The sequence below is a fragment of the Xylocopa sonorina genome, chromosome 18 (genome assembly GCF_050948175.1).
Source record: "Xylocopa sonorina isolate GNS202 chromosome 18, iyXylSono1_principal, whole genome shotgun sequence".
In the NCBI taxonomy this organism is placed as follows: Eukaryota; Metazoa; Arthropoda; class Insecta; order Hymenoptera; family Apidae; genus Xylocopa; species Xylocopa sonorina.
The window spans coordinates 4,204,746-4,218,346 of NC_135210.1; the positions used below are offsets into that span (position 1 = coordinate 4,204,746).

Genomic DNA, 13,601 nt, shown 5'->3' on the forward strand with positions numbered 1-13,601 from the left:
TATTTGTTGACAGCTGCAACCTTGTTGCGGTAGAGCCCCTACGACTGTTATCGAAAATTACTGATACCTTGATTTACATTTAATTGCATTAAACAGAAGATGAAACCCGTCAACTGTCAATGGTTGCAGTTCAAGCATCTTCACCATTCTATGGTTTGCAATTTTTCTTTATCAAATTCATTAAAACACGATAGGGTAACCGTTTTATAGAAATTACAGCGTACGAAATGAATGAGCAAGCAGAAGCCTACCGACTATCACGGAAACGTCTTATCATAAAGACGACATCCTGGAATTTTTGTCAGGACAGATATGCACGCATGTCGAGTGCCAAAGATAGAAATTTTGAAGTGTGTATACATCACGTTGTTCGGTCAACACAGTCGATTCTGTAACATACATGCTCTCTCTTATATAAAGAAACTTGGAATAAAAAAAAAAAGAACTTCCCGTCCCCCTATGAACGTTCGCTGTGCAAATATACTGCGTACAATATATTCTACATGTTCAAATAACACGTAAGATAATAGATAAGAATAATGGCGCAATAAATTACAAAGAATTTGATGCGAAATGTTTAAGTATTGATATTGAAGGTTATGAACTTTACTGGAGTTTTATAACTCCAATTATCAAGTAAATAAATATTCGATTAAAACGCAATTAAATCACATGTGAAGGTCACAAGTCAGTGAACTTCAGATGCGTGTACGTGTTTATGAAATTTTGTAGAAAATAAAAAAAATTACTACACATTATTTTATATACATTACCCGAACAAAGTATTCCATTGGTGAATCATAACGATAAGACCTACCCTCAACCTAGCTGGACAAATGAGCTCAATGAACTGTAATACGGTCAATGAATGTAACAAATTAAGAATATTTTTCAAACTTAGATAGAAACAAATTCAAATGTTAAACACTTCTAACACAGCCGTGTACGTGGCGCACCCGTACGCCATAATGATGAACTACCAGCTACTATTAGCAGTAGCGGTAAAGTAGAAACCTACTGACTTTCTATTATCAATCCAAATTTTATATAAATACTATCTTTGTATAACTATCTTAGCTCCTTATTCAATTATATTTTAATTCTCGTTGAACATTCCGCTGGTATTTCAAATTAACGGAACTAAACTGCATCGCCATCTGGTGAGGCGGTAGCAGTCACTTCAGCTACAACTGCGATTACTAATTGAGCGTTGCTAATTGTCTAGCACTGCTTCAAAACTACTTCGTTGCTTTCCCCTGTCCATTTTACGTTTCTACGAAAGACGTGGGAACTCGTTTCCCTCCTTAATGAGTTTCTCTGACAAAGGACTGTACCGTCTACTCAATTTCCTCGCTATTACACGCCTTTCTCCCTCGAGAAATAACTGTTTGACTCGCGGTAAGTGCAAGGAGACGCGTAAAAAGTCTATTGTTTCCGATAAAGGGGGACAAATGGGAAATCGGACCGAGGTAAACGGCAAAAGCAATCAGCAACATGCACTATGTATGTTTTTACAGCACGTAACATTAAGTAACGATTGCTGTAAATGGGCGAATACTTCTCAGACTTTGTGTTCCCTACGAATTTTCGTCTGTAATGTGTGTGATATTCGGTCGCTCTGCGGCAGCCTTTAACGGTATCAACTTTCGTACATTTTTGCGGTCTCCCGAGTTTGTGCCCTATGTAACTTTGAAATAACAGTACTATGCTCTCATTAAACAAACATTTAAAAACTATTTAAATTTTGTTGATCTTTTTCTTCTAATAAGTATGTAACTCCGCCGTTAATACATCACTTTACGACCCTGTATTGTGTAAATATAATTTAGTTCGACGAAGCAGTTTGAATTCATGTTTGCACCTGCATTTAGTGTTCCCCTTTCTGAAAGCTCCATTGTCAGTATCCAGCCTATTGTCCTTACGTAATCTCCACCCACAGATTCATTTTTCATCCAACTAAATCTTCCGCTGTAAAGATGAAATAAATATCCCTTGCTCGTTTTATTCTCCAAACCTCTTGAATTGTAATCTGTGTAATTACCAACAGAAATTCCCGTCGTTCGTGCATTAAAAGAATCTACAAAAATTTAATTTCAATTATTCAGACAAGTACAAGGATAAAAAATTGTTGCTATAAATGAGATAGGTTCTACATTATATTTGTTATATAGAAAAGGAGAATAATTACTGTAAATGATAAAAATTATGGAAAACGTAGAGAATCGAACATTTTTCTCAAAGAACAATCAAGAAACGATCAAGATATTTCGCGGTGAAGCTAAAGGCGGTTCAGTGTGAAGTTATCAAGGAGGTCTAAGCTCGATCCCGAGATCCTCTTTCCATAGATGGATTTGAGGAAATAAAAAAAGCACCTGACCAGTCTACACACGAGACTCGTCTGCGAAGCTGAAATTCCCGCTTTCTCAGAAGTTCTATCTGCTACAAAAGATTACAATCACAAGCAGCTGTGCTCGCGGCAATGGCAAGTTGTACCTACGTGAATTTAAAAGAAGTATACGTGTTAAGAAAAATACTCCGTTCCAGATTCCGATCCCTTTAATTGCAATTATTATACAAAAAAGTCCACACTAAGTAGCTGATGACTCACTCTGTTAGATAAAGTTGACGAGTGAGATCATTCTTTCATTATTGCGATAAAGAAGCCAGCAGAGAAACTGGATCGCTATTCTAACGTGGCCGCATGTATTGTTCACGATAACGGCACCATCAAGTTCCGTAGAATAGCTATAATAAATGTAACAAGGGTACTACACGCTCGTAAAATTCTTCTAACCTGTTTCAGTTTATTTCTACACCTACTACAATGTTTTCATCTATGTGTTATTTTCACGAAAATTCTCACATATTCTCCTTCATCGGTTCACCGCGTATCAATGAAGATTGTGAAAGGCGATATTCACTATTTGTAGAAAAATGTTCGAGGGTTGATCTATAATCGATGTGGATATTATGTAACTAGACTAAAGTCCAAGATGTAGATAGTGGAGATAGTTACCAAGTGATAAACAATATCTATTTGCCTTGCCTATAAGGTTCGCAGCGATGTTCGAAATTTTAAGTTTTGTGAGCCAATGAATGCATGCTGATTTCAAACGAAACAATACTTTTGCATTGGTCAATAGTAAAGTTTCGGTACCCAAGATATATCGGATAAAATGGCGGAAATTTCTTTCTCCCGATGACGTCTCGCGTGAAACGGAGTCGCGAGGAAGAAGGCAAAAGAAATAGGGCAATTGACTCACTTGTATTTCGAGCAGCAGCTCCGTCTTCTTTCGTCTGATGTCTATTAGAATCTTCTGGTGTTCGGGCGTCAATTCTGCGCATGAGAACAGAGCAATCTTATTACCCGTACTCCGTTGATACGTGAAAAATTGTGTGATGCAAAACGTTTTATGTTAACCATTTATAACAAAGCGGCACAACTCGCGAAACATTAAGCTTTCAAGATTGTCCGACAGTTGACCAACACTCGGCAAATTTTAGCTATACATTCAACTTAATTGGTTTCGAGTTGTGTCGATTTTGGAGAATATGAGTGCAAAGATGATTAAGAATTTTCTATTACTTCTATTTAACCATTGAGGCACCGAGGAAAAGTGGAGATTTATTTTTAATTTATGCAAATCTAGATAGCAGAGATCCATCTGTTGCTAGTAGGTGACTTACGAGCGCGCCATTCTTTGATCTCGTAGCCTGTCAGCGTAAAAAGCAATAACAGTAGCCTGCCTAATCGCGGATCAATTAAACCAACAGACGCGAACGATTAATAATTGAACGTGAACTTGATTGAACGACAACCGGTATCAGTTAGAACTGCGTTCGAATACAATAGCGCATCCTCTATGCCAGTCAGGCCGAAGAAGGGGCCTCATTAGAAGCAATTTAACAACAGATCTAAAAATAGGTCTTTCGAATTAAGGCTGGGGTCGTGGTACATGCACTGAATAAACGCAAATAGGATTAGACTTCGAAGGGGAACAAGTGGCAAATAAGCAGCTTTTTATCATACACACCTTGAACCGATTTCTGCAAACCTCACTAAAACATATTACATTGCCACTAAATCATATGAGTTTGCATTGTCTTTTTACTTTGATAAGTCGTACAACCAGAAAACTAAGTTTCATTGAATGTATTCCGAGCAAGGTAAAGTAATACGTTGCTGTGTTTATATAAGATCGTGTGGTAGCTTTTGACATTATCCGTTATATTCTTGGGATACTTTATCTTTATAGTTAGAACTCTAATTATACACGAGTAAGATCAATACGCGTAGACTTGAGAAACCAGTCTCGGATTTTTCATCGTATCGATCGTTTAAAAAAAAGGGGAATAACGTGACAAGATAACGATGGCGAAATTACAAAGAGGATTCTAAGCATCACAGACGCACATTCACTTAAATAAGATCTGCGACTATCAAAAAGTGCCGCCTTGAATAGAAAACAAAACACAGGTAAATTTATTGAACACATAATTTTATACTGGAAGTTCGATTTTCATGAGAATTTAAGATGCAAAGTAAAATAAGATTGATTTAAAACGGGGTGATCAAATGTACAGTACGGCAAGGAATGAATGTCGTATAATTATGCGTACTTATAACTTGCCCGTTCACCGTGCGAGTGTAAACATGAAAATGTGGGAGTCAAGAGGGGAGAAATGAAAGAGGAAATCGTGCAACGCGTTTCATACACCATTCATAATGCGTTCTGCCACCTGCTCTACGTCGTGAGGGTACCGTATGATCCTGTGACTCGACCTCCGCGCGAGGTTATGTAATTCGAACGGGTACGCTAACCTCTTCCTCTCGCGCGACGAACGGAAAGTCGCCGTTCGGATTAGGCTAGGTTACGTGCCCGAGCGGAACAATTAGAAACTGTTGCTTCGTCGATGGCACGAGGAACGCGTAATGGGTTCGATAGCCGCGTTCTTCAAATCGTTAAAGGCTCAATAGATCTAAATTACTACACTACCATTAGTTAGTGGAGCATCTTTGAAAATACTTGCGTTAAAATAAACTTTGTCACCGATCTCGATGCAATCTGCGGTTGTTAACGATATTACAAGCGACACAACGATAACAATATTTCTCCGACAAGACTAAGACGAGCAAAGTGCACTTAACACACGATATGACGTTTTGCGTAACCAAGTGATTCATTTGGCTATTCGATTTCAAGGTGTACAAATGTAAACAGAAAGGACAATCAGTGTATCACACGTATCGAAAGCTCTCCTCTTCTCAGTATCGTAAAATATTGATTAGTCATGGATATCGAGCTATTTTTGCGAGATTTATGAATTCCAGTAAATCTCTCTGTCAACCATTCAATCTCCCTTATTCTGCCTTTCTCCTTGATGCTACGGGAGGCTGCATTTTTGTTGACAGATGGGGATGAAAATTAAAACAATTTCAAACGTTCAGCGAGACTTCATTAAACAACTCACGAAGGTGCAAAATAAGTACCAATGTTAAACAAATCGTAGATTTTACTCAGCGAAAAAGAAATTTTCTTTTGTTTACGAGATATATACAACAGAAAAGGAGAAGGAGCGCGTGCGCTCTGACAGGGGAAACCTACACTTTTGCCAGGTTGCTGTTCATATATGGGGCCAAATATATTGTATTTATCGTAAATTTTCTTACCCGTTGTGCTGAACTGGTCGACCTGGTGAGCACCAGAATTTACTCCCGCACCCCCCAGACCGTCCAGATCCTGCCACATTTCCCAAAACTAGCACTTTCCGGACACACGCATGCACAGAATCACCCACCTTCACTCAAGCGGCGCCATTTTCACTGTGTACTGACTACTCTCAGCTTAACCAACCTAAGCGCCCTCCTCAATATGGCGGACCAATCCGCAACTACATCTTGACTCCATTACAGCGCCATCTACATACACAAGGAGAAACTTGTTCGTGACAGCGTTTATAATATAATTTGCCGATATTACAGTACACAAAAAAGAATATCAATTCAATTAAAATATTAATGTTACTATTATTTAAACCAGTGACGACTCGTAGCTAAAGTTAGTGGGACTACTGCTTCAGAAAATTTTCCACCAGTACGTCATGGTCGACATTGCAGGAACAACTGTGCTTTCTTCCTCACAGCCTCACGTGACACTTCCTATGCGCGCATACGCACAACAGCCAATTAACATGCCACTGGAACTATAAAGCATACAGTTCCACACTAAAGTTTTTATATTTTTTTTTATAAACTGAGGAATGACTACTGACTTTAAGCTTAAGGATTATATGTTGTAATAGTATAAAGAAAGAATTACAGAAAAAAGGACTTATTGTATTAAATGATATCGATAATATGTGCAGTAGACTGTACATATTTCTACTCTCGACAAAGTAGATAACCCAATGAACTATCTTTGATAGTAATCCTCTGTATTTATTAGTATCCATTCTGAAAATTACTAAAAAAGAAAAGTACATCGGAAAGTAAATGTAAAACAATATAAATCATTAATTAAAGAAGTAATTAGAAATACTACTTTAAAAGAAACCTAGATTATATAATTTACAATGTTCAATATTTTACAGATCTTTTTCATAATATACATTGTACAAGTTTTTAAAAAAATGCTTCTACATTTTATTTAATAGTAAAGAAAGAATTACCGTTCATTATTACAATTTTATATTGTATGGTACATTAGGATTACATGTAGCCATTGTTTCATGCGAATTGGTTAGATGATATGTTGAAATACCCATAAAAAGCACAACAATCTTTCTTATATTTCAACATATGTTAATCAGTCTATTTCTGTATTATTATCATATGTTAAAATAAAAATTAAAAAAATCAGTAGTGTTTGATATGTTCACCTAATTTGACACAATAAATTTTCACCCACTTGCATTTGCTGGTGAAAGTGATAAAAGCAATAAAAAGAAATACATTCTTCTACAATGTACTTTGTGAAACTTCATCGATTGATGATTATTTAACGGGTGTTTATGTTAGTAAATTAGTAAAATGTACAAGCAACTTAAAGTAAGCTGTTACATTTCATGTATACTGTTATCAAGGAAAGTTTATGCCTACTGATTTTTTAAATACTTTTTTATCACATCATATTGTCAAACTATTACAATACAATTGTAATTATTCCATAAATTTCCTTCCTTCTAACATATGAATTCGATTTTAAATTCTGTTCGCATAAAAAACATTTAAAATCTTTCTACATATAATATTTCTAGTGATATGAAATGTTATTCATTTTCAACAATCCTTTGAGCAATTCGCATTTTTTCAAAATTTTTTCGCCTAACAATACGCTGTTCGCGCAGTTTAATACGGTGTCTTTTTGCATCTATACTATAGATATGTATGTAACGTATATATTGCTATTCATAATATTGATAAACATCATTAATACCCGCAACCGTCAAACGTTGTAATGCTAACTCTTAGCTTAATTCCATCATTATTTTCATTTATCGATTATTGTATAGAAAGCAAATATACGTACTGAATTTACAAAAGTTGGAAATGTACAACATAGAAAAAAGTGTGCACCTTTGTAAAGGTACATATAAAATTCTGAGAAAAGAACTATAGGAAAAGAACAAATTGTTAACGTAATAGGAACACTTACACTTTCTTAAAATATCTTTTCACAGCTATTAAAAATTTTCGGACAATGTTTTCTCGCTATGATAGAGTACGGAACATCGCTATCCACGTGTACATCTTCGAATTGGCTGAGCTTATTCCACAAGTGAATAGCCATTGCCTTTTCCACTCTTTTCATCGTCTCGTTTCTGCCTTCCGTCTCAAAGTACATCTTCCATTTTTTGTAGTGAACAGGATAAAACACCGCAGGAGAGAAAACTTTGAAGCCATGACATCGAATGGTTGTCATGTCTCGAATCTGCGAAGAATGTGTTACCTTATTTCAGTATCTTATTTTATACATGACCAGAAAAAATATACAATGATTTGAATTGATCCTAATGAATTTTTACTCCTACAAATGACTTGAAAAACTTAAAACTTAAGAACTATTAGCATTTTATATGCTGCTACTTAACGTCTCCATCGTTTCACATGTCGTATAATTTTCAATATTTCTTTGACTAGAACGTTCGTGATAATAGCACACAGCATGCGCTTCTATGTAATTTCCTAAGCATTTCGTGCCCTTGTAAGAAAATTAAGTCATTTCAGCATTTATAAACCATTCTGTCAAACACTATGATTGAATCCTTAATTTCATGGTCTTCTAAATGACTCACTTTGTATCTTTCAATTATTCTACAAATATTATATATATAATATTATAGTATTTAATTCTACAAATATTAATTTACTGTACTTTTGATCCATTTCACTTATCACCGCTAAACATTTGTTAAGATTAACAATTAATGAATGGTATCAATATGCGTATGCATATATGAAACTACTGAACTTACGTACTTACGTATTTTGTAGAACAAATTTTCTGCAATATCCTAGTAATTACTCCAGGCCCATTGTTACCCCATATATCGCCCCGAAAGTTCATTTTCACATCCCGAATACAGGCATCGGCCACGCGACGACCTAATGCCGTTGCATCGAATCCCATAGCACCAGCAGCCACGTTTTCCCAATCCTCCGCACCGGCGAAATTAGTTAAATGCTCAAGAGATCTGCCAGAGCAAGGATTTCTCCCTATAATACATACTTTTGGAGGTTTAAATTTTGTAATTTATCATGGTTAACATGGACATCGGTATACACTTCTGTTTCATTGACAATTTATTATGCATAAATTATACTGGGTGTTCCGTAACTGTAAAAAATTTAACTGTTTCTTTCCGAGTATGATTCCAGCGTAAGTTAATTACTATGCGTTTACACGTAAAATGTAATACATACAGTTCTATCATAGGTTGCAGATTATTAATTTTATTTGCTGGCGATATGAGCGCAATTCATAAAATAATAATACACAGTTAAATCATTTGTTGTTTGTACCCAGACAGGTTCTTACACGGATGCTATAACTCACCGTTACAAAATAAAAAGCATTAAAATGCGATACCAGAATGTGATGTATGATTCTCGATTCCTGATTTTTTACTTATTTAGGTCTGGTGTCGTGACTACAACAGTTACCGAACACCTTGTATAAATGGAAAAATGATGTTTCCCATTTCATTGCTATGTAAGTGTATACACACATACATCTTATGTACTATAATGACAGTTTTATCGATATTCTAACGAACCAGTGTCGTTTTAGAAGAATATATAATCACGCATTCAAATTACATTGTTCTGCGCGTTTACGTGTATTTTTCGCAACTTTCCCAGATAGTAGCTATACATACAATTGTATTTCCCCAGATTCAGAGAACCTATACATTTATGACTTGCAACAATTTTACATTTGCAATGATTGTTGCAATAATCATTTTTTCGTTCGAGCAATAATTTGCGGAAACGATCTTACGATGTAATAACGACGTCCAGATCCAAGTATATCCCTCCATACTTCCAAAGTGTCAGATATCTGAGAATGTCTGACATATGACTTCTTGGCCATGAACTTGTCTTCAGCATACCGCTGCTATACCATAGATCCAGAGGCGTATTATTCAGATATTTCTCAGGATAAATGCGCCTGACTCGAACATTTGGATAGGTTCGTAACTGATGGAACATCTTCCTCAACTGGTTCGAGATTTTCGAGGCGGATACAAACAGCAAGTATACGTTCATATTTGGATTCATTTTAGCAGCAGATTCGACTGCACATGCTTGACGAGCACTCAGTATCAAGCCGTTTTCATCGAAACAGGATGTTTCGTGGAAGAAGATATTTCTATCCGCTGTCAGCTTATCTGTTGTTGACCAGAAGAAAAGAATTGCATTTATGGAGCGAACCGATGAAGTACCTTAATAACTTTAATATAACATATAGGAAGTAATAAATGAAATTTGTTTATGAGGAATTTACGTATAAAGAAAGGTACAGGATGGATAGAGGTAATTTCTGATTGAAGCGATTAAACGATCGCTACCTTGAAAACATAGCAATACGCGCATATACATAGAACTAATGACAAAACGATGCACAGTATGAATTATTCTATTCTTTTACGCGATAATTGCGATATTATTTGTGCGAATACAACTCTATAGCTGTAAATTCAAAGCGTGTACAACCATACAAGTTGTAAATTTAACAACAAATAACAAATTTAACGTGAAATAAAGTTCCCATGTATTGGATTTGATGAACATAAATGCAGCGTACCTAATTCCGGATCGAAATCCGGAAGACTGTCCGATGTACTTGGTTCTTGATAGCACGTAATGTCATCGGTATACGAGAACAGCGACACATGTTGAACCAAATGGTTGTCAGTACCAATCAGAATAATAAGTATGATGGCACAGAGTAAATAAATCAGAAATCTTATCTTCATTTTCCTAGAAAAATATATAGACATGATATATAGATGTAACAACAAGTTTCACACGGATAGCTGAACAAAATACTAGTTTATGAAATAGTGTTTTTAACGTAAATCGTAACAAATCGACTATCAATCCTCGGTACAACCAATAAGGTAATCTTGGGATTAAAGAACTAACCCAAAAGCCTGATACAAATTGTGAAATAATACATTATTATCAATGATGTTTTAAACATGGTTGGTTTTGAGAACATTGAATCTCCTCTGGATGCTTCTAATCTAGAGAAGTGTTGACATTATAGAACTGAAATTCCGTTTATCACGAATAGTAAAATATTTATAATCGCGGATGACACTGTATATTAGCTAGACACCCTGATCCAGGAAAGGTTAACTGTGATAATACTAGCTTCGAAAATCAATAAAATAACTTACAGATAAGATAAGGTAATCGATTATCTATAAGTAAACCCGAAATTTTTACGAAACGAAAATTTAGATGAAAACTAATAAACTATTACCATAACTAGATAACTATTATAAAATGACAACTCACTGAAGATAGTAAACTGTAAAATTCACTGGAACAGGAGAATTAATAACAACAGTAAATTAAAAAGATGTTTGCGCAGTAATATATACGTAAGTATAAAGTATACGAAAACAGAATGTAAATACAGTTTATACAAAAATGATCGTACCAATTGCTGAAAATAATAGTGGTAGTGCTATGATCTGGATGCGTAGCTCATAACGGTGTTAAAAAACTAATATTTGTCGATAAAAGTTGGAAGGTACAGTAATCCCTCGACTTACGTCCACTCGACTTGCAAAGTTTTGCATGTATGTGGTTTCTATTAACGATTTTATTCATGTCCACATGCTTAGTTCTCGTTCAGTTCTATATATACATGTAGATTAAGTATAAGAACTAGTTTTATTCTAGAATTCTATTCTTTCGTTATAACTCCCAAACTTCCGTTTATAGTAAAGTATTAATATATAAAAAATGTGGATTTTTGCTACAAATACGTACGCTATTTCCTTAAATAAATGTATCTTTCAAAAATAAATAGTATGCAAATACTTTTTTTATCTATTATTTAAATATTAATGCTTACTCTTCGATTCATTTAAACATAAATGTTTGCGCTAGTATTCTGAAAACAGTCTAACGTTGCGCAAATATTTAGTGTTGTATTTAATGAATTTCGAGATCTATCACTAAATGTCTTACAAATTTTTAGAACGATACAAACCTTGTTTTGTTCCCAAGCGTTCAATTATATCGCGTCCTTTGCTCGAAATTGGATAGAACAAATATTAAAGTGTGTTCCGTAAATGTTTACTAATTAATAGAGGACAAAGTTATCACGGTACTATGTGAACAAAACGAAATGAAAAATAAATAACGTAGTACATCATCGTTCGCTTTGAGGGTGAATTACACCGCGCGGATCGTACGGTATCAATTTACCTTGTAGAGTCGATAAACTGGAAAGTGATTCTGTTATTCTACGTGAGCACACTTTGCTCGCAACGTAACATCGTACACACGTTTTGCTGATGTAAACACTACCGGATCGGCACAGCCTCACCTTTTGGGCAACACTTTTCGTCGTTTCGTATCATTTTTGACTGATCGTTAATAACATCTTGTCAATGAATAAACTCTTCTGGACGCTTTTCGATGAAGAAGTATTTACACGTTTGAGCGAATATTGCACTGTTGAACGACACATTTGTAGGTTTGATAAACATCTTTAAGATCATACAGTATTCACTGGCGAATGTAGATCGACTTTAGTCCTTGTTTTCTATCCAAAGTTTTTCTTCCTTCTTTGGTTTCGTGGAAAGGTAACGATCGGTTTCGAGACGTGAACGAAATCTGTAAAAATTTGTAATGCGACTATTTTACTTCGAAAGTATACTGTACGAGTATTGTAGGCTTAACGACAAAGCATACTGATCACTCTTGTATCATTTGAGGAAACCGTTCTGTCGGAAAATCAGGAACTGTGTGTATTTCTCTGTTCGTTACAGAATGTATATATGCACGTCTATCGCTTGTACGCGGTCGAACATAATGGTCGCGCATGCGTTGTGAAAACTAAACCTGCATTGCGCGTTGATCATCTTGTCAGTCATTTTAGGTAATTAAAAAATGATGTATTTTCTATTTAAACTATAAATCTACTCTTCAACATTTCAATGGAATATGAAATATATAAATTAACGCGTTGCATACAAATGTGCAATTGTTAATCAATTGTTGTACATGTATTTGCATGATGAAGAAACTCTCACATATAAATTATATCGCTTATCAAAAGAACAAAGATGATCGATCTATACATGGTGTGTTACATATATTAATCATTATTTTCTAAACTGTTTAGTAATTTTTAATGTATTTTTTCAAAGATGAGTTTTATATTCACAGGAAACACGTATAGAAACATTACTGTTATCAAAACAGATTTAATAACGTATCACCAAATTACGACATTGTGGTTAAACACAAGGAGTGTAATAGTATTTAACTTGGAGGACACTCCTGTCACGCACTTTGCACAGTCAGTTTTTACCTTTGTAATTTTCGCTTAGTTTGGATATACAATTTTTTCACCATTTATCACGCATCATATTAAACTAATTAATAGCATAATTGTGTTCCTCTATAAAATAAACATAGGGAAGTCAGAATTATATTTTTAACAAAGTGGAGTAAATGCAAATAATGACATAATTGAGGAGTTGCTTAGTGTACGCGCGTCAAACTTCTATTTCGAAATATTCAAATCAGAAATTTCCTATGACTTGTACGATGGTGATATTTATGAAAAGCCTATAAAATTGATATTGCATAAATTTGATCTCCAATATAAAATAAAATAACACCGTTGTAAAAGTAATTATTTTATATCCAGTAAAAATGATGCAACTTACTTTGAGTGATTAAGAATGCGTTATTATTTTAGTGGAAGAAAAATTAACTTGATGTTTATATAATTTTTAAATCCTGATTAATGCATTTTCTAATTGCACGTGTGTAATCAAGGTTGCACCACAGTAGTACTGTGTAATAGGAACTAATAATGAAAATTATTGTTATCATGTGTTGATAAAAG

At 34.8% G+C, this 13,601-nt stretch overlaps 2 protein-coding genes and 1 long non-coding RNA gene across 6 annotated transcripts in view; all 3 read right to left on the reverse strand.

The window, feature by feature from the left end:
* Nucleotides 1–5,892, reverse strand: part of Step (cytohesin steppke) — a 42,772-nt gene extending 36,880 nt beyond the window's left edge. Inside the window, exons 1-2 of one of the 3 annotated variants that reach the window (XM_076908298.1) lie at nt 5,672–5,892; nt 3,264–3,337 (exon numbers count right to left, since the gene is read on the reverse strand). In XM_076908298.1, coding sequence (XP_076764413.1) covers nt 3,264–3,337; nt 5,672–5,750 — 153 coding nt within the window. In that variant the 5' untranslated portion in view covers nt 5,751–5,892. Of the gene's footprint in view, nt 1–3,263; nt 3,338–3,687; nt 3,921–5,671 lie in introns of those variants that run through there. The other 2 variants (XM_076908299.1, XM_076908300.1) reach the window with 2 other exon arrangements.
* A 1,724-nt stretch (nt 5,893–7,616) lies between these two features.
* On the reverse strand, nt 7,617–10,483 carry LOC143431574 (lactosylceramide 4-alpha-galactosyltransferase-like). Its single transcript, XM_076908409.1, has 4 exons — nt 10,308–10,483; nt 9,501–9,891; nt 8,484–8,694; nt 7,617–7,931 (listed from the first exon to the last, which is right to left on the reverse strand). Exons 1-4 carry the CDS (start codon nt 10,477–10,479, stop codon nt 7,662–7,664), a joined length of 1,044 nt encoding a protein of 347 aa, XP_076764524.1. The 5' UTR covers nt 10,480–10,483; the 3' UTR covers nt 7,617–7,661.
* A 692-nt stretch (nt 10,484–11,175) lies between these two features.
* LOC143431513 (uncharacterized) lies at nt 11,176–12,307 on the reverse strand. Of its 2 annotated transcripts, none has more exons than XR_013102714.1 (3): nt 11,948–12,307; nt 11,730–11,849; nt 11,176–11,371 (listed from the first exon to the last, which is right to left on the reverse strand). It is a non-coding gene; the product is annotated as an uncharacterized LOC143431513 (long non-coding RNA). The 2 variants fall into 2 exon arrangements; XR_013102713.1 differs by having other exon boundaries at nt 11,730–11,818; nt 11,891–12,303.
* Nucleotides 12,308–13,601: the final 1,294 nt, after the last annotated feature.

What these genes read in the sequence shown, in the direction of transcription:
- LOC143431574 (XM_076908409.1), bottom strand. Translation starts at nt 10,479, where the DNA reads ATGAAGATAAGATTTCTGATTTATTTACTCTGTGCCATCATACTTATT. An exon ending in GGATTTCGATCCGGAATTAG is followed by an intron (nt 9,892 to 10,307) that starts GTACGCTGCATT and finishes GGTCAACAACAG; the next exon opens with ATAAGCTGACAGCGGATAGA. An exon ending in AAATTTGTTCTACAAAATAC is followed by an intron (nt 7,932 to 8,483) that starts GTAAGTACGTAA and finishes CATTCTTCGCAG; the next exon opens with ATTCGAGACATGACAACCAT.